Below are 25,763 nucleotides of genomic sequence, written 5' to 3'. Positions count from 1 at the left end.
CAACAGCCAAGATACGGGTACAGGTCATCAGAAGACCCCCTTGTTTGTCACGCTGTACATTGACCCAAGTCACGCCGAGACAAGCAGCAGCACGGCAAGAGTATATCTAGCCCTCTTTGCTCAATGTCCCCCTCTCTGATCCTGAAAAAACATCGCATCTGTTGACCGTTTCACCATGTCTGCCCCATACGACCCGAACCAAGGGTGAATATCCTCAATACGGCACTAGATAAAATACAGCTACTGACGTTTTTTTACTAGCTACTATCCCCCGCCTCAGGGCTATCCTCCTCCTGGACAGGGCTACCCGCCCCCGCAGCCCGTACGTCGGCCAGAGTGATGTGATCCTTCTGACCGGTCACTAACAAAACACCAGATGCAATACCAGCAGGCCCCGCCCCCTCAGCAAGAGGAGAAGAGCCACGGCTGTTTATACGGCTGGTAAGATATCCTCTTCCATATCATGTCTTCCAATACTGACACCGTCTAGCATCGCCACCCTGTGCTGCTGTTGGCTCTGCGGAGAGACGTGTGAATGTTGTCTCGAGTGCTTCGACTGCTGTTGTTAATTGATCCGAAACCCCCGCAAGCATCTTACCTTTTGCTTCCATTTTCAGCGCGCAACGCGGATATTTCTTTGAGTCAAACGGGACGGGATATCGGTTCATTCCAAGGACCAGGAAATCTTCATTCATCGGGTAGCGAATCAGCCTGTGCAAATACCATGAATTCAAACCAGCAAGAACGTCAATTCATCTTTTAAAACTAAAAGTCTCAATCTTGCCTGTATCTCTTGTGCCTACATGATGTTTGGTGGACCTCCGACCCTACATGCACGACAGTTTGGGTTGGTGATACACTGAAAGTACCTGCATTTGTGAGCCCTCTGTGAATCGTCGCAAAATGATAGTGACTTACTCGTCGCTCTCTTTGTCCTTAATCTTGGAGCAGTCGCAGTAGCTGGGACATGTAGGCGTGGGACTGGGCGATGAGGATGTCGACGTGAGCCCGGGTTCTCTGCATGGGCGGCAGTTGGGGTTTGTGATGCATTGAAAGTACCTGATAATGTCAGCCAAAAACTCTCTCCACTTGTTCTGGTGTTGTAGGCTGTATCAATTGCGGGGGAGACATCGAGGCCATGCATGATATGGGAGTTCAACACCTACTCGTCGCTTTCCTTGTCCTTTATCCTAGAGCAATCACACTCTGCCGGACATTCTGCCTTGCTTGTCGTAGTAGCATCGACAACGACAATCACCCTAATCGCGCCTTCGGATATCGTCTCCGTGTAAGTGCCCGCGGGCATGGTCTTGTAGTTGGTCGTCGTCGTCACCAAGACGGCCGGATGTGTCACCACATCTTCGCCAAAACCTCTGGGCATCTTTGGGATATCTCCAAGCTCCCTTTGTTGAAGCTTTCTGTCGTCATTCTGAGGAGCGGCTTGCGATAGAGCCGTAAAAAGGAAAAGTGTTGCAAGGTGGCGGAGACAATACATAGTCGTAGAAGTCTGCTGGAGTAAAAGGTAAAGACCGTCTTTGCCGCTGGATCGCTCAAAGTAGCTGTTCCTGTCAAAGCACAGTCGAGTCCTATGCCTCTGCGCAGTGACTGGATATCCAGTCGTGCGGCTCTGGGTTTATGTAGTTGCCATTCCTGGTCAGTTGCTCTCACACAAACCGTCTCATCCGGTCGGTCTCCTTCCCGCAACAGCTCTTCACTCACACGATCTTCGCGGTGACGGTGAAGAACTGTCGTAGCAAACAAGCCTCCACGGGATGTGTTTGTGGTTGCCGGATCAGGAAGCACTCTGTGGTCGCTAGGCAACGATGGGAGGTGTCACATCTCGGCGAGATGTAAACGTCCAAGGGCACGTGAATGGCTTCTTTATGCCAACTCATCTACGATCAAGCGATACTCTTGCTGGTGATAGAGACAAACAGTCGCTCGGAGCGGACCAGTGAGCAAGGATCGTGGCGAAGTGGTTGCACAGCCAGACGTCGTCCAGCGCATTGAAGGCAGTCTTATAGCATCATGAGACCCAAGGTGAGATGAACAAAAGGCCATGAGTAGGAAAGGAACCGACCATGACAGTGATGTGCTTAACAGGAGCAGAATCTTCCCAAATGGGAGCCGTGCCTGTATCATCTGACATGAGCCTCAAGCTTCGGTGTTGAATGCGCCCTTGTCACTCTCGGGCCTCAGTCTTGGATACGCCCCTACCTCGCCAACACGATTCCCATGCAAGGCCCGAACGACCATAGAGTTGTACAACATCGCCGCGCGTCCCAGATCCTGTCGTACAACACCGTTGTCGTCGAAACAGGCCAGGAACAACAGCCTCTGCCTTATGTAACCAGGAACAAAGAGTTTACCGACTGTCAGTCCATCACTGTCAGCCGACTAAGTAAAGCGCAGCATCTGTCAAAGAAGGCCATGATTGCGATTGGACTTGACCCCAAGGACAGCGCGAATGTTTCAGTCCCAAGCGACTGGTGACGGGAACCTGTGTAACAAGAACGCAACGTAAGGCAGGACCGTTGAAACAAGAACGCTTGCGTCATATTAAGCAAGGAATTAGGGTATATACTCTATCCATATCCAAACCTATGCCGCTTTTACTGTCGTGCCCTTAGATCCACGACCACCTGGTAGTCTCCGCGACACCCACGCCTTGACTCGAGCCAGGCCGCTGTAGAACCGACCGTCTACGTCAACACCCCACGCTTCCAACGCCGAAAGGACTCCGTACAACCCGATCCATAATAGTACAATGGCGTCCACGATGTGAACGAACCACCAGAAGTGCTGGGTGCCCAGGGGGCACGTGGCGTACTCGAACTTCCACTCCCAGGTGTCCTGGTCGAACCAGAGGCTCAGGAGGCCGGCATTGCCTCCAAAATCTCCCATCATGCTCCTTACCGTGATCTCACGTCGTCCAGGGATCCCCGAGGTGCCGGGGATCTTTTGTTCCTGGGCCTCTTCCCACCGGACCGTCTGCCATTGTCGTTCTGACGCATCAGTGCCGTTGGTCTGGTTGATGAAGTGGTACGTGTCGCAACCAGCGTGGTCATGACCGTTGAGCATCAAGCCCGCACGACCATATCCGCCACCAGCAGCATTCTCCTTTCCACTCATTCCCCACATTCCCTCGAGGAAGCCTTTGCTGGCATCCGCGCTGAGCTGGTTCTGCTCCTTGAGACCTCCACCGTCTGCTGCGGTGTGGAAAGAGAAGAAAGGAGAGTCCACGCAGATACCCGCCGGCTTGTAGAGGGGAATATGTGTGAGGATGAGGGTAAAGTGTCCCTTGTAGCCGACAGAGCTTGCGGTTCCAATGACGTCGTTGATAAAGGCATAGGTAGCGTCCTGGAGGGGAGCCGACTTGGCTGGAGTGTCCAAGTTCATGTCGTTGACCACAATGATGCGAAGCTCGGGCGGGATGCGGTCCGAGTTGGGGTTATCGGTTCCATGGTACATGGTAGCCCTCTTCTCGGGGTCCATAATGGGAAGCTCGAAACGAAGTTCGTAGTTTGCCTTTCCAAAAACTCGTTCGAAGCGCTCCAGTCGTTCCTCGGTCAAGTCTCCCGCGTATCCAATGTCATGGTTCCCTGCCACGTTCAATATCCGCTTCGCCCACACCTTTTCCCCCTCGCTACCATCCAAAAGCCCTGACAGGGTGTAATCGGTGCTCGGGTAACGCGCGATGTCGTCAGGCACCCTTTCAGTGCCACGGAATGTTCGGTTCCAGAAACGTCGACCTCGCTTCTCAAACTCGACATCGTCGATCCACTGGCTTCCAACGAGGTCACCCAGCACACTCACGTGCGTAGGATTGGACCACCAGTGGACCTGGCGGTAGATGTGCGCCAGGTAGAAGTCATTGCCCCATAGATCGAACCGCTTGCGCATCGACTCAAGAAAGTAGGGGATATCCTCCATGTAAAAATCGACCGTATCGTGCAACGTCTTTCGAACTCGTTCTCGGAAGCACCAGTGCTTGGTCTGAAAGGTCACATGCTTGTAGATTTGCTTGAGGTGAGGAAACGTCCCCAGGTAGTTGGTGATGATCGAAGTGTCGCCCTCGAGTTGAGGATCGCCCAGCGCGAGCAGTCGGAAAGGGGCCAGTTTCGCACGGTCGTCAGAACTAGGTTTCGAAGGCCAGTGAAACTTCTTTGTCAACTCAAACGCCTCCTGACTGTCTCTCGACTCGACAGGAAATGCGCATCCCTGGATGACTGGGAAAAGATACAGGTAGACGGTGATTGCTACCGCCAGCGGCACCACAAGGCGCAGGCCATGGCGGAGGTAAGCCACGACAATCATGTAGCCAACGTCATACGAGAGCCACGTTGAAAAGGCTTTCAGAGGCAACGAGGCGTTGAATGCGACGGCGCAAAGACAGACAAGAACAAGAAAGGAGAGAAGTTGTCTTCAAGGTGCTGCCAAGAATAGCAGGCGTGGAAGGGTTCTGGCGGGCGACACATGAAACTATTTTGGGCTTAGTCAGATGAGGCCCCACCTCGAGATGGTCCAGACCAGAACCCCTTTTTTGCGCGCGACCAAGGAGTACGGGGAGGCCCTTTATTTGTCGGTCGACTCATGCCAAGATCATATGATTGGAGGAGATGGGAATGGTCTATCTTTGGTCTTTGGAATGCGACACCATCGCGTGTTGATTGCGACGCTGAAGTACTCTAGATACTCTAGCCGACCTTTTGGCGACTGTATGCGCCAACTTGTGATGCAAATGACTCGAGATCGCAATTGGATCCTAGTCATGAGGGGTGCTCCTCTGGTTGAGGGGCTCTATCTTGCCCTCAATCATGGCCGCTCCGAGAACCTACTGCGTCCCCTCATCGCTTGCCGGGACAATCTCGATGATCGGAACGTGGGATCACCAATGGATTTGAGGCGCAAACGTAAACCAATCCCGAGGGGTCCATGGGTTATTTCGGCAAGTGGGTGGTGATGACTTGTCCTGCTCAGTGGTTTCACTGCTGCTCATACAGCTCCTCATCCTCTCTGGGCCACTCGACTTCAAACACGGGGTCCTCGTCTTCGTCATCCACCACCGCAAAGGCAATCAGACTATTGTTCTTCAACCCCAGCTTAGTCGGTGTGTCCCCGTTCCCGATCTTGAGCTTCTTCCATCCCGCAGTGGGGTCGTTGGCATTCTTGAGCGCGCCATAGGCGAGTATTGTGCCTTCGGTGACGGTAGTCGTCTTCGGGGGCGCGATCGACGTGGTCAGTCCGTTGGGGTATCTCTCGGTCAGGACATCGAGGAGTTGGGTGGTGACGTTGGAGAAGGGCTCGAGGGAGTCGACAAAGAGGTAGATGGTATGGATGCCGTGCTTGAAGCGCACCGAGATGTGGGCGTCACCGATCTCCTCATGCTCCTATTACGGGTTAGCCTTGGTCGGAATAGATCGACAGAAGTATCGTATGGGCGAGGGATCCTCACCATCTTGTCGATCTGCGAATGGGGAAAGCTGGTAACGTCGGTCTGGAGGATGCCACCGCTTCGTCTTGGTTCTGGTGAGGGGCATCTTTGTCGCGAACTGTTTGCGCGAGGTCACGTGCCTACGCGTAGAGTGAGGGTCCCGTCTCTTCAATGGATGTGCTGCCTGATGCACAGTGACAACAGAGCCTCAACAAGGTTCATGATTGTATATCATAATCCTGGGCTTTCAAATGAGAAAATTGATTGATTGCGTGCCAATTGCTGGAGAGCACATGCCTTTGCTACGTCATCTCGTCCAGGGTCTTTGACAGCAAAGCATGACAGCTGATGGCCACACTTGCAAGGACAGCTCTGGTTGAGATTATGAGCTGTGGGTGGGGGTGCATAGGCAGGTATCGGAAGAAGAGAAATGGAAGAAAGCAATCCAATAATAGCTGTCCAGTTCAAAGCAATTGATCCCTTTGACTTGTGATTGCAACGTCCTGAGCATGAACCGCCTGCAGCCAAGAGCCAGACCGTGCAAAATACCGTGCCTCCCGTTACACACACTGTAAAAAAGAGCCTCTTCCCATCCGACGGAGCTGGAGCAACGTCGACTCTGCATCTCGACGAGCAGAACGACATGGGGGCTTCCCAGCTCGACCAGCAATTATTACAAACCTCAGCCCCTCGTGTGCTATTACTGGGTCCCTAGCGAAAATACCGCCGGAATCGCCAACTCCGGCCACACGCATCCTCTTCCCGCGTGACTTGAAAGAGAGTCAAGAGGCCCACCCGAAAATCAGCAGCCTCAAACACCGAGCCTCGCAACAAGCTCGGCCTCGAGTCTGGGCGAGACAGAGACAGAGGTCGACCCTCAAACCCAGATACACCCAATGGCCACTCCAGCGTCTCCTCAGCCCGGCTGGGCTCCCTCCACCGCAGCATTGCCATCTGATCTTGAACCTCCCTCAGCCTTCCCCCAGGATGCCTTCCCTCGCCTCTCCGTGCCGACGCCGACACGGCTGATGCTGGGAACGATATCGTCCGCCCTCGTCGGCTTCTCCCTGGGGGCCACGCAGGGTGGGCAGATGGCGCAGCTGCGGTTCCGGGCCGAGCACGCCCACAAGATGCCAGACACGACGACGGGGTGGTATTTCTACCACAAGAGCAAGAATTACCACGCCATGCAGGGCGGCATACGCGAGGGCTTCCGCATGGGCCTCAAGACGGGCCTCTGGAGCATGATGGCCCTGTCCCTCGAGAGCACGGTTGATCGATATCGCGGGGCGAGCGACATGTTTTCCACCACGATAGCCACCCTGACCGTGGCTGGCGCGTTTTCTCTCTGGCGTAAGTGGTCAATCCCTCGATGCCCTTGTCTTTCTTTTCTTCCCGAACCTTTTGCAATGTGGACGAACGGGATTGCGCCTTGCTCACAGAAACCCCATATGGGGAATCTGAGTATGGGGGCACGAGCTCGTGCAGGCCTCTTGCGCCCCCCGTGCCGTGGAGCATGGAAAGCGACGGGTAGATATTGCGACGTGGACAAAGGTGGTGGAACCAGTTTTTAGCTAACAAGCGCCGATGTTCGGCCTCTCGCGTCTAGATCGCTTGTCATTCACAACGGCCGCCCGGACCGCCAGGTACGGGCTCATGTTTGGACTCGTCTACGGTGGCATCCAGGACCTCGTCGGCTTAGCCCGAGGGAGACCGATCGGATACGTCGAGTTCCTGCGGCGCCGTGGTGGTGGACGCTCTGGTCAGTCCCACAGCGATCACGAGGACGACCAACCAGCATCGTGAGCCCGGCGGCCCGGACTTTTGGAGGGGACGAAGGAAGACTGGGGGAAGCAGAGGCGAAGGACAAGGACCCAGCCATTGCCGGGGTGGAGCCCGGCGTGGCCTCTTGTTTGGTGTGGGCGCCTCTCCCGTGGCCGACGGCGAGCGGCTTTGCTCGGTCTTTGTGGAGCCATGTCAATGAGGAGTGAGGAGGCATGACGAGCAAATCTTTGCAGAATTGGTTGGTTCCATCAACAGCTTCTCCGACTAGCCCGGTCCAGGCCAGAGAAGCAGAGCCGCCATCATCTCGGCACAAGGCGTTGCGTTGCATCAAGCCTTATCTGCCGGCCGAGAGCCCCTCTCCACCATCACCACTTGGAGGCCCACGATGGCTAAGACATTGATATCACGATGTCTGTGTGTTTCTATCTGCGTAGAGCAGAACATGTACTATACGATCCCTTCTGGGTTAGGAATTTCTAGAGACAAATGTGAATGCCAATCCCAGCTTCTCCACAAAATGCCTTACTCATGTGTTGCACCCGAGATCATCATAATCACCAATTGACTCGACAACTGTATCGGCCTGTTGCGGCATCGGCGCCTCATCACGTCTCGTGCGTCCCCATGATATCCCCCAGTTTGAAGGCGTCTTCGCATTCACATTGTCCCGGCGCTTCCTGCCCAATCAGCTTCCATCTCTCTTAGACTCACGACTCCTCCCCCCACGCACGGCTAGATTCGGCCTTTACACCTTGACCCTCTTTACGGTCTTTACCATGTTTTGCATGGCGTCGCCTCGCCACGTGATGGCTGATAAGCTCCGTTGCTTGAGGGCATCGTCGGTTTGGTTGGTCATTCACCCTCACCCCGTCCCGGTAACCTCTCTCGGCCCTGTCCTTGCCCATTGCACACGGCCCGGTTCGGCGTTTGCGGAGAAGCAGGGGCTAGACTAATGATTTCTCTTAGTCTAGAGACAGCAAGCTGGGAAATGCCTGGAATGGGACTGGCGACTGGGACAATGACTAGAGATTTCCATGCCATGGCTGGAGATAGCGCCACCTCCGTCGTTGCGCACGCCGCTCAGGTACGGCTCATGGATACAAGTACTTAAGGTCTGCCACCCGTTCATTGTCCCTCACACTACTTGGTCAGAAACTTTGGTTCAAAGGTAAAAATAAACTTATCTCCCATTGACGCTCTGTTATCTCTCTCAAGGAGAGTCGCCTTATCAACCTATCTGCAGTCCAAACTTATATCTGCTGCCACCTCCAACGCACCGTCACTCGTAAACAAACACCAATTCACCGTCAGCTTCGCCCTCTCTTGGATCCCTCCAAACCGATCCATCCCCCCACCACCTAGCAACCTCTCCAACTTCCCTTCAACAACACCAGAAGATATAATGAGCTTGGCCCTTCGGCGAGGGACGTGCCAGCCCCTGCGCTGGGCGGCATCCTCTAGCACCGCTACCATCCGACCATGCATCGCCATCACAACCATCACAAAGGCCAATGTGGCCACCCGTCGTCACATCCACTCCTCTGAGCGACGCACCTCCACCCTCGCCGAGCACCCCATCCCCGACCCTATCCCTCCTCCCGTCGGTACCGGTCGTGCGCCCCTCTCCGTCCTGCCCTTGAGCATGATCGTGCGATCTCTGGCTACCATGGTCGTTTCGTCGTCGCCTCTTCTTCTGCCTCCCTCGCTGCGTATCATGAACGTCTTGGCCAACACCACAAACTCCATCCTCAACTCGGACACGAACCCCGTCCTCCGATACTTCCTCAAGAAGACCTTCTATGCCCAGTTCTGCGCCGGCGAGAACCCCGCAGAGATTAAGGCCACCATTGCTGGACTCAAGAACATTGGCTTCACTGGTGTGATTCTCAACTATGCCCGTGAGGTCGTCCTTACAGAGGACCAGGCCGGTGCCCTCAAGAACGGCGCCATGGAGACGGAGGAATGCATTCGAAACGAGATCGTGCCTTGGGCCCAGGGTACTCTCGAGACGGTCCGAATGGCTGAGCCCGGTGACTTTGTCGCTCTCAAGTTCACTGGCGCCGGTAGCATCGCCCTGTATCAGCTCAAGGATCGCCTTCCTCCCAGCCCCGCCCTGTACAAGTCCATCGACTCCATCTGCCAGCTTGCCCAGGAGCGAGGTGTCCGCCTCCTCTTTGACGCCGAGCAGGACATGCTCCAGGACGGTATCGACGACTGGACTCTCGAGTTCACCCGCAAGTACAATAAGGGTCTTGGTGAGGCTGTCATCTTTGGCACCTACCAGGCTTACAAGAAGAACTGCCCCGAGGTCCTATCCCGACACCTCGCCCTCGCCCAGGTCGAGAACTTTGCCCTCGGTGTCAAGCTTGTCCGCGGCGCCTACCTGAACTCGGACCCCCGTGAGCTCTTCCACGACACGAAGGAGGAGACCGATGCCTGCTACGACTCTCTCGCCGCCAGTGTCCTCACCCGCCAGTGGAATGCTGATGTCAAGGGTGAGGGTGAGTACCCCGCCACCAGCCTCGTCATTGCGTCGCACAACGCCGAGTCTGTTCGCCGAAGCCGTGCCATCTGCGACGCTGGCCGCGCCAAGTCGGACATTGCTTTTGCCCAGCTCCAGGGCATGGCCGATGAGGTCAGCTGCGAGTTGGTCGAGGCCGGCCAGGCGGACAAGACCAAGGTCCTGCCCGCTTACAAATACCTCGTCTGGGGAACTACTGGCGAGTGCATGAAGTATCTCCTTCGACGAGCACACGAGAACAAGGACGCCGTCCAGCGTACCAAGGGTAGCCGGGATGCCCTGTGGTCCGAGTTGGTCCGACGATGCAAGAGCGCCGTCGGCTTGGCGTAAGAAAGGGAAAGGGGAAAATAAAAGGATTTGATATCATGTTTGTTTTTTTGCATCATGGGTAGCGATCAGGAGTCCGGGGCGCTTAGGATCTCGATGCTTGAGATAGACAAAGCATAGATGAAGATATGACTTACGTTTTACTCCTTGGCGACATGCTTTGTGACAGGGTGAATATCGTATTCACACTCCACGTAGAGCCATTGCACTGATGACGAGTGACTCCATCTCCCTCTGCCTGACATTGTCGTCCTTGATCTCATCGAGCCACTTCAAGCCGTTCAGCTTGTAGTACTTGCGCACTTTGGCTACGTCACTGGTAGTAGCGATCTGCTCGTCTGTAACGGGTGATGCTTCTCCCTCGACATTGGCCTTGAGATGCTCCCAGACCTGGTCATGGGTCAGGGGGTCGGCGCCATTGTCCGCTGGAAAGGTGACCTTGACCACAATGAGATCCTTGGTTGAAGGGGAGATGCCATACCGGCGGTACGCATCGGCAATCTGAATTCCGGATCAGTCTCGGGAAAATTTGTCGACAGAGGTCATAGTACGTTATTGGAAGAGCTCATCGAGGAGACAATCTCGGAGTGAACGTTGGGGGTCCTGAGGGCCCCATTCACGGCCGCCGACGTAGCCTTGAAGACGGCGGATAATAATTGAAGCCTAGAAATGACCTGTTGAGGATCTGGCATCAGCGACAGGCTCCAGACGTCAAAGTCGCGTACCCCGACATGGACTTGGCACGAGCGCTGGTGACTGATGTGATCGGACCGGAACTCACCACGGAGGCATCAATAAAGGCGTACTCAAAGTCCGGATTCCGACCGAGGAGCTGCTGGTGTAAAAAGGCCGTATTCCGTACGTCACGGAATAGGGCAACGTGGACCTTGTGCGAGGCTGGCAGATGCTCGACAGTCACGGTTTCGAGAGACATGGTGGGAGGGGAGGCTGAGGAGAAGTTTGGTCGATCCGCGGAGTGCGCAACAAAAGTTCGGCTGGCCTTGCTGTAGCCTCGATATGGGATAGCGCGGGACGTTGTCGTTGTCGTTGTCGTTGTCGTTGTCGTTGTAGTCGTCGTCGTCGTAGTCGTCTAATCGTCCGTCTCGTTATCTCGTCGCAAAGCTGTCGCGCGAAGTTCAAAGGCTCGATCTTTTGGTGTGGAGGGGTAAGGTTCGAGATGGACGGTGCGGCGGGGTGACGTACAGTCTAGACCGTCACATGTTTCGCACTGTATACATACTGTCCCACTAGCATGGCATCTCAAGTTCTGTTGTCTCTTTGACTGAGCACTAACACACTCAAATGGAGGCTCAAATCTCTCAACCACGTCACAAATCTCGGCTCTCCCTCGTTCCGTCCCAGATGAGCAGAGAGGACTCTCAATTATCCCCTTCTTTGACTTTACAGTTTTACGTCACTCCGCTATACACAGAGCCGAGATATGCGACCTTGCTGTGTGCCATCCTCCGTCTCACCACCATCTCGACCAGCAGACTTCCGCTAATATCGTTTGCCTCCCATAATCGCCGACCCTAGGCCGGCGCCACACGGGCTTACTACAGGACAGACAGCCGGAGGTCTGGTCTACGGATACAAGGTTGACAGATGCTGTAGCGGGAGCGGGACAATAAGCCCGACGTTCAGCAAGGCACGAGACGAGGCGACCAAAGAGAAGCAGAGGCAGGGCACCGCGCAGTCGGTAGGGCTGGCTGGCTCCAATGCAGCATGACATGGGGCATGGATCATACTTTGGTAAGGTAGGTCGCAGACGAGGGGTTGAGAGACCTGGCTTGCACGGAAGGTTGAAGCAGGTTTCCTCACCTTCGTTATTGCGGTTGAGGACTGCCCGTTGATTCTTCCGTTGATCCAGCTCCATACCTCGTCATCAAGCACCTCATCCGAGAGCGTCCAAGTTTACGGAATCTCCGGCCTCGTCTCGATTCCAGCCACAGAATCATGATTCCTTTACTTTCCCGCTCTCTGGATGTGGCTTGCCTGTGGAAGCCCTAGACCTTCTACAGTAAGCGACCCAATGCCCCTTGCAACGCCCAGACAAGGCGCCAGCTGAGGCGGCGAGGCGTCCGGGCTTTGGCAACTGCTCGGACCAGAGACTCTGCTGGTACATGTCGAGGGATGGATGCCCTGCAATACTGTTCTACTTCTAGAAGGCATCTCCGTTGCTCCTTGCATAACATCTCGCCGGCTAATACATCTTCCATTGTTGAGGAGACACGCTCTGACTGCTTCTTCCAAGCGAATTGCGGCCTCTCCTGTGCAAAAGAGGGCCGTTGAGTGATGAATCTGTTGATCGCCAACTCCGTCGCCGTGTTTTACGGATGCGTATATCAACCTATAGCTGAACAGACTTCAGTTGTCAGAACCAAGAGGCACATTGGCTTCAAGACAAGACATCTAGAAGACCGCCTTACTCCCGTCAGCTCCTGTCAGATCATCTCAAGCCAGTCATAGTTTTCAGCTGTTTCAAACACGCAAAGAAACACAGCCACGGCTTGAGTCCAGACTCGGCTGCCTTGTCTCGATCACAAGCATCCGTCGACTCCCTTCATCGCCACTCACCCAACCCGCGACCGGGGGTTCGTCGAGGCCACCCTGCGCCTCCACCAGCACCCCGGAACTGCAGCGCCCAAGCCCGCTAATGCATAGCGCATTCCCCGCTGGGCCCGTCCCCTGTACAGTGCCGGCAGTGCAAGACCCAGTAGCAGCCTTAGTAGGGACCTCTAGCGGCGCGACCATTAGCAGCAGCGCCGGCACCAGCTCCAGGTCCCTCGACTACCAGTCCAGCCCGTCCTGGGTGTTGATGATGGATGTCGTCGCCCAGCGCAGCCTCAATTCTCCCATCACCAACTTCTCGTCGCTACCGTTGCCGTCGCAGCTAGGATCTCTTAACTGGCCATTTGACGCGCAGTCCTGCTCTGCCCTCGCCTGGGCTCCCGATCCTCGCATCTTCGACTTCAATACCCCGGCCTTCGCTGTAAAGGCGCCTGCGACTCGACCGAAACCCACTGGGCGGCGCCCGCGCCAGCCCGCCGCGATCTACACTTCCAAGGCCAAAGCCAAGGCTACAGCCGCGTCTGCGTCCGCAAAGAGCGCTTCATCCTCTGCTGCCTCGTCAGCGACAACTTCACCATCTTCCTCCAGGGGAATCTCCCCGCGCTCCAAACCCAAGATGCCCGGACGACCTCCGAAGCGACCCGCCAGCAACGGCGAAGATGACGGCCCCGTCCAGGCTCCAGGCAAGGTGAAGCTGCCGAGGCTGGAGCGCGGCCCTGACGACTTCTCCAGCGTTGTCAAGAACCGATTGCAGTCGTATACGCGTACGGGACAGGCTTGCGACCGGTGCAAGGTACGTCATGGCCAGGGTGGCTTCCTTCGGCGAGATGCTAACCGCGCTCTTTACAGGTTCGCAAGATCCGATGCGATGCTCTTCCAGAGGGATGTTCCCATTGCACCAACCAGAACCTCGAGTGTTATGTCACAGACCGCGTCACAGGGCGCACCGAGCGCAGAGGATATCTGCAAGAGTTGGAGAGGGAAAAGAGCGACATGTTGGCACATATCCGCAACCTCGAGAAGCTGCTAGGCGACAATGGCGTCGAGGTCAAGCCCTGGCAATGGGCCCCCTACGCGCAGTACCCTCCCGGTGTGTCCTTTGACGACATGGGCAATCCGGCTCCTGATCCAAATACGGGCGACACATGGTCGCAGGTTGGAAGCGCATGGGTCAAGAACAACTCGGCCAAGCCAAAGTTCACGCCCAGCTTCCCTCGAAGTCTCTTGGAGTCACGGCCTCAAGAGAGTCATCTCGGAGTTGGAGGTGATAGCGCTCCTCTGAGCTCCATCAAGGGAACTCGATTGTCCATCCTTGGCATGACAGTCGATCTCGCTTCGTTCAAGGCCGCAGACATGGACGAGCCTCCAGCTGATGCAGCTGTCTCTGCGCCGTTGTACAACAAGTCTCCTCAAGCCCTTCTGCAGTCCATCATGAACGTCAACCCTCCTCAGCATGTCGAAATGCCTTCACGCAGCGATGCCTTTACTTATGCAGATTGGTACTTCCTCACTCTGTCCGCCTTCCTCCCTATCCTTCACAAGCCTTCCTTTATGCAACTGGTAAGCCAATCTGCCAATGCTTCGCTGTTGTTTCTGCTAACGGTCGACAGTTGACGCGCATGTACGACGAACCTAATTTCAAGCCAACTGTGGCCGAATCCGTTATTGTTCACATGGTGTTTGCCATGATCTACTTTCATTACGGCACTCGAAACTGGCAGCAGGCTGATCAGCGCACTCGACTGAACGAGTCATCCAACAAACATTATCATTTTGCTCTCAGCAAGTTCTTTGAGCTGACGTGTTCCCGCGACTTGGCTTCGGTCCAGGCCATGGCCATGATTGCGGTGCATACCAGAGCTTTCCCCAAACCTGGTTGTGTCTCAATCATTGCCAATCTGGCTCTGCAACGCGCCCTTGAGATGAACCTCCATCGAGAATCGAGGAAGCCTGGCGAGCCTACGAATCTTCAGCACGAACTGCGTAAGAGAGCATTCTGGGTCATTATGACTGTCTACATTGCTGTTGCCGGGCGTCGTGGAAGGCCGATGCCCATTACCGTTGAGGAATTCGATGTCGGTTTCCCCGAACCCATCGCTGATGAGCTTTTGTCGGATGAAGGCGTCGACACATCCCGCTCCATCCCCTGCGGATACTGGCCAGGCATTGTCAGTTTCAAAATCATCCCCATCTACCTGGAGATGTACTCCAACATCTACAGTGTCAAGAGGGATCCGCAGAATTATGTCAGTGTGGTCAATGCTCTGGAAACCCAGATCAAGAACTGGGAAGATGAGCTGCCTACTTCTCTTAAGCTCGACCATTCTGAACAGACTGAGATGACTCGCATGCCTGCTCTTTACTGCAAGACGTGGGCGCTCGAGTTCCGTCTCTGTCTCCGTCATCCTTCGGTGGCTATGACTGCCGACAAGAAGATGATGGCTGAGAACATGGCCATCTGCGAGGATGTCTCGAGGAGAATGCTTCACTGTCAACTCGAGATTCAGAAGCACAAGTGTCTCGACACAACATGGTACCAGACGTCCATGTACACGGCTGGAGTCTTCATGCTTCTCGTGGCCGTGTGGGAGAGGCGGTTTGAGACGACTCCAGAGGCCATTGCCACTTTGCGGGGGGAGATGAACGGTTGGGTCGGCATTCTCGATGAGGTTGGCTCCTTGCTCGGTAAGTTCCACGCATTCACATTCACAGTTTGTTCATCAGTCAGCCCTAACATACGCCCAGGCTCGGGACCTAGCCTCAGTGCTGAGATTAGAAACATCATTGATCGCACCATTGCTTGGATCGAGCATGATATGCGCAACAGGGAGAACAAGGAGAGTCAGCCAGCTGTGACGCCCGAGATCAAGCAAGAGCCTGCTCAGGCCTCGGCTTACACTGCCCCTCAAGTTCAATCCGCGCCTACAAGCGGAGGAAGCCAAGAGGTACCGTCATCGAAGGGCTACTTTCCAGATGCAGGCCTCAACGGGCAGACGCCATATCCCGCCTTGGCTTACAACGAGCACACACAAAGCACAATGGCACCATCGGCTTATGAGACCGAGGCCATGTTCTACAGCACCAGTGCTCAGGCAGCGGCCGCAGCAGTAGCAGCAACAGCAATCCCGGCATCTGCCTCACAGGCGAATCCACTCCTTGCCTTCACTACGCAGTCGACACAGCAAGTAGCGTCTCAACCCACAGCCGACATGCTATGGCAGGGCCGCGGAAACACTTGGCACGACTGGACTACCGCCATTGCCGATAATCAGGATCGGTATAGTGCATCGGCACTCTTGACGCTCGGAGGCGCCACACGTGATGCCACTTCGGGCGCGGGCGTCCCAGGCGTCACAGCCGGGCCCTCAACGAACGATATGACCAGCATTCAACAGGGCCAATGGCCGTTGATGTTGTTTGACCATGTGGCGTCAAATGGGTCTTGATTTTGATGACATCTGATGGGATACGGCGTTGTTAACTGGTTTGTACCCTCTGGAGCATGGACTGGGGCGTTTTGGCTGGTGCCACCCGAGGCATTCAATTCAATGGGAAGAGGCGCCATGGCATGTACGGTTCACGACATGTATGGTTTCATTCAGGCGCGATACTTGCTGGTAGGGAAAATACCAAGATGTCTAATGAGGGTGACCAGGATGGGTGGGAACGGATGGGTAATGGGGGTCATGGGAGATGATATGGAGTCAACTATGGGCGGCGGTGCATCACGAACTTAACGGTAAATATCACTTATAGACGTACAAATTTAATTCACAAGTTGCAATCAACGTTCAAGCCTTGACTGTCAAGTACGCGTCGTGATGCTGGCTGTGGTGTTTGACATGCACCGCCTCTGTGGCTCAGCAAGAGCTTATTCAGCCGACCATTTACCGGGCTAGCTACCCACTTCTTTCTTGTCGCGTTCGTTCACTTCAGCCAGTTCCACGCCTACGACACTGAGAATCGACTCTAGTAAGGCGCACGCTCTTGCGCACTCGAATTGCATTGCGCGCACCCTTGTATTATCTGTGCGAACTCACTGCGACGATCGAAAAGATGGGCAAGAAGAAGCGCGGCCACCCCGACATCGAGGAGCTCCTCAATCGGCCGTGGTGCTACTACTGTACGAACCTTGCGCCTGGCATTCTTGATGGCTGGATACTAACCATGTGATTGCAGGCGAGCGTGATTTTGAAGATTTGAAGCTTCTCATCTCTCATCAAAAGGCCAAGCATTTCAAATGCGACCGCTGTGGTCGTCGACTTAACACTGCGGGAGGTCAGTTTTCTAGCATCAGAGTGAAGACAACGCGCTGACAACTCGCCACCACAGGTCTTTCCGTGCACATGAACCAGGTGCACAAGGAGAACCTCTCGCAGGTCGAAAACGCGCTGCCGAACCGACAGGGCCTCGAGGTCGAGATCTTTGGCATGGAGGGTATCCCCCAAGACATCCTCGACCAGCACCGCAACCGCATCCTCCAGAACTTCCAGCAGGCGCAAAAAGACAGGCAGATTGCGACCGGAAATCCTCTTCCTGGTCAGGCGATGAACAACCCCCGGAAGAAGCTCAAGGTCGAATCGGCGAGCGAGCTCAAGAAGCGGCTGGAGGAGTTTCGCGCGAGGAAGAAGGATATTGCTGCTAATGGAGGTGTGGATGCCGCTGCGACGGCGACTGAGAACCAGGCTACCTTTGTGAGTTTCTCGGCCTGTTCTGTACAGCGTATGCTAACATGTGTAGAATGCTCCCCCTTATCAAACATCACAAGCACCTTACGAGCAACCAGGGTATCCTGCACAAGCAGCACCTGGTGCTGCGCAACCCTACGGTTACTCGCCCAACTCGCTACCCGCGAGGCCATCATCAGGCAACCTTCCCGCTCCTCCTGGTCTTCCTCAGCGACCGACACAGGGTGGCGCATGGAACGGTCCAGCTCCCGCTGCTGGTGATGACATTGACCAGCTGATCCGCATGGCCGAGGCGGGTATTAAGCCACCGCAGAAGGGTGAGGGAGAGGAGAGTGACAAGAAGAAGAAGGACAAGGACAAGAAGGGAAGGATGTTTTACGACGATGCCGAGGTCAGCCCCGAGGAGAGGATGGCTGCTCTACCACGGTATCGGTTCACACCAGAGGTTGGGGCCTAGGGCACCCGTTTCCCGTGGTGAGCTTCGTGGAGAATGGCACGGTCGTGGAATATTCTGTAAGGGGTTGTTATGGTTTCTAGGCTTATATGCATGGTTGGCGTCCTGGGTTGTAAACTATACGGTTAATGTGATGGTGCCTGATTTGCGCATGCCTCTGTGAACTTGAATCTTGTGCCGACGACCCAATATGAAGCATTCACTCATAAGTAGACATAGCATAAAGGAGCTGTCATCATCATGCTAGGGTCTAACTAATGGAGAGCGATCATGTGTTCCTTCTCATCTCCGGTACTAGTCCAAGGATGTTGTGTTATGAACAGCGGTCTGTTTCAGCGACGATCAATGTTTGTTGTTCCACGAGTTGCTGTGATGGCCTCTTAAGTGGCCAAGTTAGCAAACGCCAGACGTGGGTATTTCATCAATTGAAGGACTCTCGAGAAGCAAAGAAAAGCCTGAAGTCCTGAGAAAATTGATAACATCTTGCAAATCAGCAAGTTAAAGTCCATCTTCAGGATATGCCTTCACATTCTCACTCAAATATTCATCTCTAGGGTATTCTCGAACCTTGACCTTGGCCAACACACCCACTCAGAGCTTGCACAGGGATCTCCTGGCACACCCCTGAGGGCCACACCACGCTAAGCGTTCCCACAGCAACCACGCCCAAAGGATGCAAAAACAAACTAAACGTCACCTGGCGCCCGTGCTCGGTGAAGTTCCCAAATTGAAGAAGGCTTTCCTTTCCCACCTCAACACACTAACAAACAGCCAGACAGGTAGGACTCAATTCATCTTTGTCCGTTTCGATCATTTTCTTCTTTTTTTTTTCATGGTCGGAAATACGGGCATACGCGAGCCTTGTATTTTTTTTGCCGTTGAGCTCTTTTGTTTACTTTGAACGACAACGACTCCTCCCGTTTCTTCGATCCGTGAACGAGTGCTCGAAGGAAGGGGAGCTATCTACACGATACAATCGGCTAGAGGAACGAGATCATGGCCAATACGGGACAGTCGTCAATCACTGTTGCCGGTAGGTTGCTTGCTTTCGGGGTGTTGAAGCTGCTGCTGACATGTCTTAGTTCGAGTTCGGCCCTTCACTATTCGCGAAGCTGCGCAAGTGTATGGAGTATGTTCCCATGTGTTGGGCACCGACGGCTGACTCTTTACAGGCAAAAGAACGATGACGGAACAGTCTTTCTGGGCGATGGTTCTCTCGCCGCTGTCCCCGCACCGAAGCTACACCAGCGTGGCATTCGAAACGTCATCAAGGTCGTCGACGACCGCTGCTTGTACGCGCGACCTTGACCTCTCTCCTCTCGCAAGCGCTGACATGATGCAGAGTGTTTGATCCTCCCGAGCATAACCCCATCCAAAAGTTCTCCCGATCCGTCCTCCCCAGCTCCAAGAAGGTCAAGGACCAAGTGTTTGCCTTTGACCGCGTCTTTGACGACACGACGACCCAGTCCGAGGTTTACGAAGGAACCACTAGAAACCTGCTCGATAGTGTGCTCGACGGCTACAATGCGACTGTTTTCGCCTACGGCGCCACCGGCTGTGGCAAGACTCATACCATTACCGGCACCGCCCAACAACCCGGCATCATCTTCATGACCATGCAAGAACTGTTCGAGAAGATTGAGGAGCGGAGCCAGGACAAGACCACGGAGCTGAGCCTTAGCTACCTGGAGATCTACAACGAGACTATTCGTGACTTGTTGGTCCCAGGTGGTGGTCCCAAGGGCGGTCTGATGCTCAGAGAAGACAGTAACCAGGCGGTGACGGTCTCTGGACTCACAAGCCACCACCCCAAGGATGTTCAAGAAGTCATGGACATGATTGTCCAAGGAAACGAGTACCGAACTGTGTCGCCTACTGAGGCCAACGCCACATCTTCCCGATCCCACGCCGTCCTCCAGATCAACATCGCTCAGAAGGATCGAAACGCCGATGTCAGCGAGCCTCACACCATGGCTACACTGAGCATCATCGATCTTGCTGGTTCCGAGCGAGCCTCCGTTACCAAGAACCGCGGCGAGCGTCTCACCGAAGGCGCCAACATCAACAAGTCTCTTCTTGCGCTTGGAAGCTGCATCAACGCTCTCTGCGACCGTCGACAAAAGGCCCACGTTCCTTACCGAAACAGCAAGCTTACCCGACTTCTCAAGTTCTCCCTCGGCGGTAACTGCAAGACCGTCATGATTGTGTGCGTGTCGCCATCGAGTGCGCATTTCGACGAGACCCAGAACACGCTGCGATATGCAAACCGAGCCAAGAACATTCAGACCAAGGTTACCCGCAATGTCTTTAACGTCAACAGACACGTCAAGGACTTTTTGGTCAAGATCGACGAGCAGATGGCTCTCATCAACGAGCTCAAGGCACAGCAAAAGGATGCGGAAAAGATCTTCTTTGCCAAGTTCCGCAAGCAGTGCGAGAAGCGGGATTCGACGGCTCGGGAGGGTATTCAGAGACTGCGGGCGGCCTACGACAACTCTGCTACTGATCGTCAGGAGCGCATCAGCAACATGAAGAAGTTGAAGAGCTTTGAACGTCGTATCGGCATGCTTTCTGGATGGATCGCGGCCTTTGACAACGTCTGCGATCAGCGAGGCGATGAGGATTCGATGCCTCAAAACCTGGTGGCCATTCGAAAGACGGCGACAGGTATTCTCGTCGAGTTGGAGAACAGCCGTCACCACATTCATCAGAAGTTGGAAAAGTCAAGCTGGGAGCGGGCCATCGACACGGCTCTATCGCACAGCTTGAAGCAGCTTCAGAGTACTGACGGCGCCGACATGGGAGAGATTAACAGCCTCACCCGTGAAGCTGAGCTCCTCAAGGCCAACTTTAACCGCGAAGCCTACCACGAGGTTCTGGAGCAGGACAGGGCTGGTGATGCAGCCATGGTACAGATGCTCCTCACTGCTCAGTTCGAGATCCTCGCCTCTCTTTCTGACACCATGGGCATGGACGAGGAGTCGGCTGTGGCACATGCCAAGGAGATCATCAACCGTCTCCTCCAAACTGGCTACACCGCTGCTGGCCAAGTCGTCAAGCCTGATGGCTCCATGCCCGTCGTCGACATTTTCCCACCTACACGCCGCGGCACACCTAAGCGAAAGAAGACACCCTCTCTCCACGTCAAGCCCATTGCGCCCCCGGTCTTCATGGCCGCCCCGACTGAGGCTGCTCCTACCAGCCCAATGAAGGCATCCCCTCGACGACGTAGGGTGTTGGGAGCCTCCAAGAAGGGCGTCAGCTTTACCCCGGTGAAGAAGAATAAGAAGGGAGGAGTGCGATGGCGAGACGACGAGTCAGAGGCTGGCACTCTGGCCGACTTTGAGAAGACACCCCAGAAGTTCAGCGACTCGTCCCCAGCGCAGCCTTCTCCTGAGAAGGCCATCGTTGCACCTGCAGTCCCAGCTTACCTTGAAGAAGAAGAATCACAACAGCCTGCCAACGAGGAATCGAGCCCCAGTCTCGAGGTCCCCGAGGTTAGCAGTTTGGGAGCTGCCAAGCCCAGCAGGTTCCAGGCAGGATTCCTGTCGAAGGGTGCTAGGCATTCCCTTCGTCCTGATGGATCCCCTATTCCGAAAGCTCCATCCATGAGCTTGAACTTGTCATCAGGCTCCCCCGAGACCCAGCGAACACCCCCCTTGCGATCACTAGATGTCACTAAGACTGGCAACTTTTCGCCATCGCCATCTGGACTGGGAATCCCTCGCCCAACACGACTCTTGCCGACCATCAGCGACGAGAACAACCCTCCAGGATCTGGATCAGACTCGGAGACGACGGCCACTTTTGATGCTCGAAAGCTCCGTAACGCTCTGCACTCTGCCATGAAGGAAAAGGCTCGTAGGGCGAGCATGATGACAGGCACAGCTGCATCCAACGCCAGGAGAGTATCATCAGTGGGATCACTAGGCGGCGACCGACCTGGACCCAGGCCTAGTCTGCCTGCGGCCCTCGCCAGCAGCGCCAACGGCATCTCTCGACTCCGCAGAGGTAGTGCCGAGCGGAGAAGAAGCCCGCCCATGGCGTGCTCCCCTACAGACTTGAAGCTGGACAAGGCCTTGACACCAGGTCAAGCCAGGCGAATGAACATGAACGGTGGTGGTGCTCGAACAGAACACACTGGAGGAAGCCCTCAGGGCGGCATGGCTGGCGGACCGGCCCGTCGGATCACTATTGGTGTCGGAGTCGGACCTGGAGGCGCGGGTGTGCGTCGACAGCAGAGCCAACCTAACATGGTCTGGCGATGAGGAGAAACGAGTAGAGTGTTGAAATGGAACTGACTGGCCTGGCCTGTATCAAATTGCCGTGATGGCCTTGGATGAATGATGTGCTTTTTGAGCCCGGAGTTTCGGCTACGGCGTTTGGGGGGCTTTGGCTTGGCTTGGCTTGGCTTGGTTGATGCGTGTAGAATGATAGTTTTAGTGTATGGATTTGTCCCAGCTATGCAATGCTCGATACCTTGTTTATTTGCAGTCTTGCTGTGTTGTGCCTTGGTGTGGTGGCTAATTGAGGTTATCGCCGATGGCTTGCTGTCACGGCGCAGCACCAGAATTGGGATCGGAGAGGGACTTGCGAGCCGGAGTTTACGAGATTATGTCCTTTAATTGCCCATCTTTCCCTGTTCTTGTTAGTGGCTTTTGATGGACTACGGTGCATCTCGTGGTGGTTATCGCCGACATCACCACCACACACAGTCTGGGCCGATGATCACGTTTCGGCGATAGGCCTCTCAACCCTGTCAGCCACCTGCATGGCTTCCTCTCGTCGCACGAAAGGGAAACCGAATGGGCATTTTAACCAGTCGGCGATATAGCAGATGCCCGTAGAAGGGGCGGAATGGACTTTGTCGGAGATAATTCAACATGTTCAGCTACTCATGTCAATTGAGCTGTTGAAGCTCTATAAAGACGCCCACGAAGCCATTCAAAGGCTCACCATCTTCACTCCAACTTACTCACTCACAAACGCCTTCCTTCTAATCTCTACAATGGCTCCTACTCCTGTTTGGTTCATCACCGCTGCCTCATCTGGCTTCGGCCGTGAGATCGCCCTCATCGCACTCAAACTCGGCCACACCGTCGTCGCCACAGCCCGCAACGCCTCACGCATCCAGGATCTCGCCGATGCGGGCGCGCACACCCTTTCTTTCGATGTCACCTCACCCCTGAGTGACATTGAAGCTGTTGCAAAGAACGTCTTTGCTAAGCATGGGAGAGTCGATTATCTCATCAATGCTGCGGGTTTCATTCTTGAGGGCTCGGTTGAGGAGTCGTCGCCTGAGGAGGTGTATGACAGTTTCAATACCAATGTTTTTGGGACTTTTAATACTGTCAAGGCGTTTTTGCCTGGTATGAGGGCCCAGGATATCGGAGAGAATGATACAAGGGGTACTGTTGTCACGTTTGGAAGTCTGGGTAGTTGGAACGGAGGGGCAAGCTACAGTGTCTACGCCATGACAAAGTCGTGTGTGAGCTCTCTCGCAGAGTCACTCAGAGAAGAACTCGTTCCGTTCAAGATCGTCGCCACAGTCGTTGAACCTGGATACTTCCGCACCAACTTTCTCAACCCAGGTGTAAAAGTCACGACGAAGCAGCGCATCGCCGCCTACGACGATGAGAACACGCCCACGGGCCAGACCAGGAGGGTTCTGAACAAGAAGGATAACGCACAGGAGGGAGATGTGAGGAAGGGGTGTCAGGTTATTGTTGATGTGCTTACGAGGAGGGATGGGAGGGAGGTTCCAGTTAGGATTGTGTTGGGCAAGGATTGTGAGGCTTTTATTAGGGGGAAGTGTGAGGCTACTGTTGGGTTATTGGATGAGTGGAAGAGTTTGATTGTTAGTACTGGCCATGATGAGTGAGATGGGGATATTGTTTGATAATGATCTGGTTTGTAGACGAGCGCTCATTCTGTTAGAACCTAGTAAGCTGCTGATGCTGAATGAACTATCTTGGATTTGAGATGTAACTCGCATGTATGTCTGTGATATTGAAGGCGAAGCTCGAGCAATGACCTGGCTTGCCTCTTGTAAAGTGTATCGTATTTGTCGTGTGAGGTATCATTGTCTGAGGTACAAAAAATAAGTGCCGTTGACGTGCTGGTGACACTAAATGTGGTGTTCTCTTTCAGGTACGCGGTGGTGGCACTCCGGCAACTAGAAGCAGGAGGATTGTAAATATGCCCGTGAAACTCTTGTGTTCCAAGTGACACCCTTGTGGCGCATGTAGGTATTTGCCTGTGCGACTGACGGGTGTTGATGATCAAGATGCCACTATGGCATCTGTCAGGCTATACATCTCACTACATAGGTACTCAGGGGTCCAATTCACGGACTCGGACCGTTTCGATGAGGACATAGACTGAAAGTTGAATATCAAGGAGAATGCCACAACCTTTCAATGACACATCAGTGAGAATCTGCAGATTGAGGCTTCTCTATCTACGGGAGCAGATGGTGGGATGCCATCCTCAACACAGGGTTCTCTCCTTGTCCATCACGGTCAGCTCAAGTCAATTAGCAGTGAATCTCTCGGTAGAGCACTGCATGCCTTGGCTTGGCGGCTGACCAGGCTTGGATGTCGGCCATCCCCAGAGCCGCGAGATGGAGATCTTGGCGTTGAGCGGTTTGTTGGTTGCGGAATTAGGCGTTGAGCGAGGCTCTCTTGTGGGGGATTCACACGATCAAGAGACTGGACAAGTCAGATCTCCTGAACGAAGCACGTTTTATGTATTTTTAGCGAGGCCTCAACTCCACCGGCATGTATTCCGTTACGGAATTGGATATCCAAGTGTAACCGCCCTGATGATGTCAAGCAGCTAACACTCCAGCTCATGTAAGTGGTGTTTCTAAGCTTAAATGAGAGGACAATGGGTGAGAGCTCAAGCACCATGCCCCCCCCGATCGACATTGTCCATTCGGGTATCGGGCTTGATTTTTGATGCAGGAGTGGCTACGCCCGGTCAACGTGGGAAGCAGGGTCACAACTGGGGATTAATTCTACTTTGTTTGCGAGTTTACACCTTTGTGGGAACTAGAGGGGGCTGTAATTGGTGTTGAGTATCGCCAAGAGGTGATCTCGAGATGGTAATGTGGAGTGAGATGTGGTGGGTAAAGCTGAGCACAGCCTTGAGGCAAACTGACTCACTGCGTGACTATTTGCAACTAGGATTTGAGATGGTGAACTTGGCAGGCTTCATGAGAGATGTTGGACTGTCCACAACAGACCTCGATGTCCCAGGTCTACTTGTGATTTGGATACACAGATTATCCCTGAACAACACGCTCAAAGCCTCGCCACACCAGAATTCGCAACCATGTCTCTTCCGCCCGCCGAGAAACTTCCTCTCTATGTTCGCGGTGACAGTAAGCCTCAAAAGTCTTTACAAGTACCATTGCTGTACTCACAAGTTACTACTTGCCAGTCCGAGAGAAGTGGGATCCCAATGCCATGCTCCAGAAGGAGGTTACTTTCGATCCCAACTGGGAGGCTGTCTTTGAGAAGATGAACTCTGCTGAGGATGCGATTGAGAACTGGCGATACGGCACTGGCGATTAGATCAGGTGGTACTTTGGGGCCCTCGTGTCGAGGATGAATGGAGACGGCGTTGGGACTAATGATGTCTTGAGGGAAGGGATACTCGAGGCTGTGGAGAAGAACACAATTGCGTTTCGTGTCGTGGATAAGACGGAGCAGACATATAATGAGTACGTTCTGGAGGATGGCGTGTTCTACATCCAGGTGAGTGCTTCAAGGTTATGCGAGACTGTTGCTAACGTGAAGGTAGACCACACCTAGTCGATTCGGCGTCAACATTGACCGGATTGGTCCGCTGGTTGAGATTCTGTAAGAGATATGGGATGGAAATGTTGATTGGAGGCTTAGACATGGAAAGTTTGGATTTCAAGGGTTACATGGCAATGTAAGATATCATGCTCCCAATGCCGAGGTCGATTTGTCATCC

General features: G+C 54.3%; 10 protein-coding genes across 10 annotated transcripts; 6 read left to right on the top strand and 4 right to left on the bottom strand.

Annotated features, from left to right (window-relative positions):
- Positions 1–914: 914 nt before the first annotated feature.
- NCS54_01211800 (Hypothetical protein) lies at positions 915–1,495 on the bottom strand (the record flags this gene model as incomplete). Its single annotated transcript, XM_053157365.1, has 2 exons — positions 915–1,059; positions 1,167–1,495. 2 exons carry the CDS (start codon positions 1,493–1,495, stop codon positions 915–917), a joined length of 474 nt encoding a protein of 157 aa, XP_053013340.1.
- Positions 1,496–2,601: 1,106 nt separating this feature from the next.
- On the bottom strand, positions 2,602–4,317 carry NCS54_01211700 (Hypothetical protein; the record flags this gene model as incomplete). The annotated part of the gene is made up of 1 exon (XM_053157364.1): positions 2,602–4,317. One exon carries the CDS (start codon positions 4,315–4,317, stop codon positions 2,602–2,604), a length of 1,716 nt encoding a protein of 571 aa, XP_053013339.1.
- Positions 4,318–4,985: 668 nt separating this feature from the next.
- NCS54_01211600 (Hypothetical protein) lies at positions 4,986–5,506 on the bottom strand (the record flags this gene model as incomplete). The annotated part of the gene is made up of 2 exons (XM_053157363.1): positions 5,456–5,506; positions 4,986–5,390 (listed from the first exon to the last, which is right to left on the bottom strand). The coding sequence occupies exons 1-2, from the start codon at positions 5,456–5,458 to the stop codon at positions 4,986–4,988; spliced, it is 408 nt and encodes a 135-aa protein (XP_053013338.1). The 5' UTR covers positions 5,459–5,506.
- An 824-nt stretch (positions 5,507–6,330) lies between these two features.
- Positions 6,331–7,240, top strand: NCS54_01211500 (Hypothetical protein; the record flags this gene model as incomplete). Its single annotated transcript, XM_053157362.1, has 2 exons — positions 6,331–6,787; positions 7,017–7,240. 2 exons carry the CDS (start codon positions 6,331–6,333, stop codon positions 7,238–7,240), a joined length of 681 nt encoding a protein of 226 aa, XP_053013337.1.
- A 1,381-nt stretch (positions 7,241–8,621) lies between these two features.
- NCS54_01211400 (Proline dehydrogenase) lies at positions 8,622–10,070 on the top strand (the record flags this gene model as incomplete). The annotated part of the gene is made up of 1 exon (XM_053157361.1): positions 8,622–10,070. One exon carries the CDS (start codon positions 8,622–8,624, stop codon positions 10,068–10,070), a length of 1,449 nt encoding a protein of 482 aa, XP_053013336.1.
- A 180-nt stretch (positions 10,071–10,250) lies between these two features.
- On the bottom strand, positions 10,251–11,001 carry NCS54_01211300 (Hypothetical protein; the record flags this gene model as incomplete). The annotated part of the gene is made up of 3 exons (XM_053157360.1): positions 10,251–10,568; positions 10,619–10,730; positions 10,793–11,001. 3 exons carry the CDS (start codon positions 10,999–11,001, stop codon positions 10,251–10,253), a joined length of 639 nt encoding a protein of 212 aa, XP_053013335.1.
- Positions 11,002–12,723: 1,722 nt separating this feature from the next.
- Positions 12,724–16,084, top strand: NCS54_01211200 (Zn(2)-C6 fungal-type domain-containing protein; the record flags this gene model as incomplete). Its single annotated transcript, XM_053157359.1, has 4 exons — positions 12,724–13,431; positions 13,488–14,198; positions 14,249–15,323; positions 15,384–16,084. The coding sequence occupies 4 exons, from the start codon at positions 12,724–12,726 to the stop codon at positions 16,082–16,084; spliced, it is 3,195 nt and encodes a 1,064-aa protein (XP_053013334.1).
- A 610-nt stretch (positions 16,085–16,694) lies between these two features.
- On the top strand, positions 16,695–17,783 carry NCS54_01211100 (Hypothetical protein; the record flags this gene model as incomplete). The annotated part of the gene is made up of 4 exons (XM_053157358.1): positions 16,695–16,761; positions 16,818–16,916; positions 16,971–17,332; positions 17,379–17,783. 4 exons carry the CDS (start codon positions 16,695–16,697, stop codon positions 17,781–17,783), a joined length of 933 nt encoding a protein of 310 aa, XP_053013333.1.
- Positions 17,784–18,776: 993 nt separating this feature from the next.
- On the top strand, positions 18,777–22,048 carry NCS54_01211000 (Hypothetical protein; the record flags this gene model as incomplete). The annotated part of the gene is made up of 4 exons (XM_053157357.1): positions 18,777–18,813; positions 18,863–18,902; positions 18,953–19,072; positions 19,123–22,048. The coding sequence occupies 4 exons, from the start codon at positions 18,777–18,779 to the stop codon at positions 22,046–22,048; spliced, it is 3,123 nt and encodes a 1,040-aa protein (XP_053013332.1).
- A 740-nt stretch (positions 22,049–22,788) lies between these two features.
- Positions 22,789–23,661, top strand: NCS54_01210900 (Hypothetical protein; the record flags this gene model as incomplete). The annotated part of the gene is made up of 1 exon (XM_053157356.1): positions 22,789–23,661. One exon carries the CDS (start codon positions 22,789–22,791, stop codon positions 23,659–23,661), a length of 873 nt encoding a protein of 290 aa, XP_053013331.1.
- Between the last annotated feature and the right edge of the window lie 2,102 nt (positions 23,662–25,763).

Source organism: Fusarium falciforme, chromosome 10 (assembly GCF_026873545.1).
Source record: "Fusarium falciforme chromosome 10, complete sequence".
Lineage (NCBI taxonomy): Eukaryota > Fungi > Ascomycota > Sordariomycetes > Hypocreales > Nectriaceae > Fusarium > Fusarium falciforme.
Note: the sequence above shows the minus strand (reverse complement) of the source record. Positions and strands in the feature narration are given on the sequence as shown.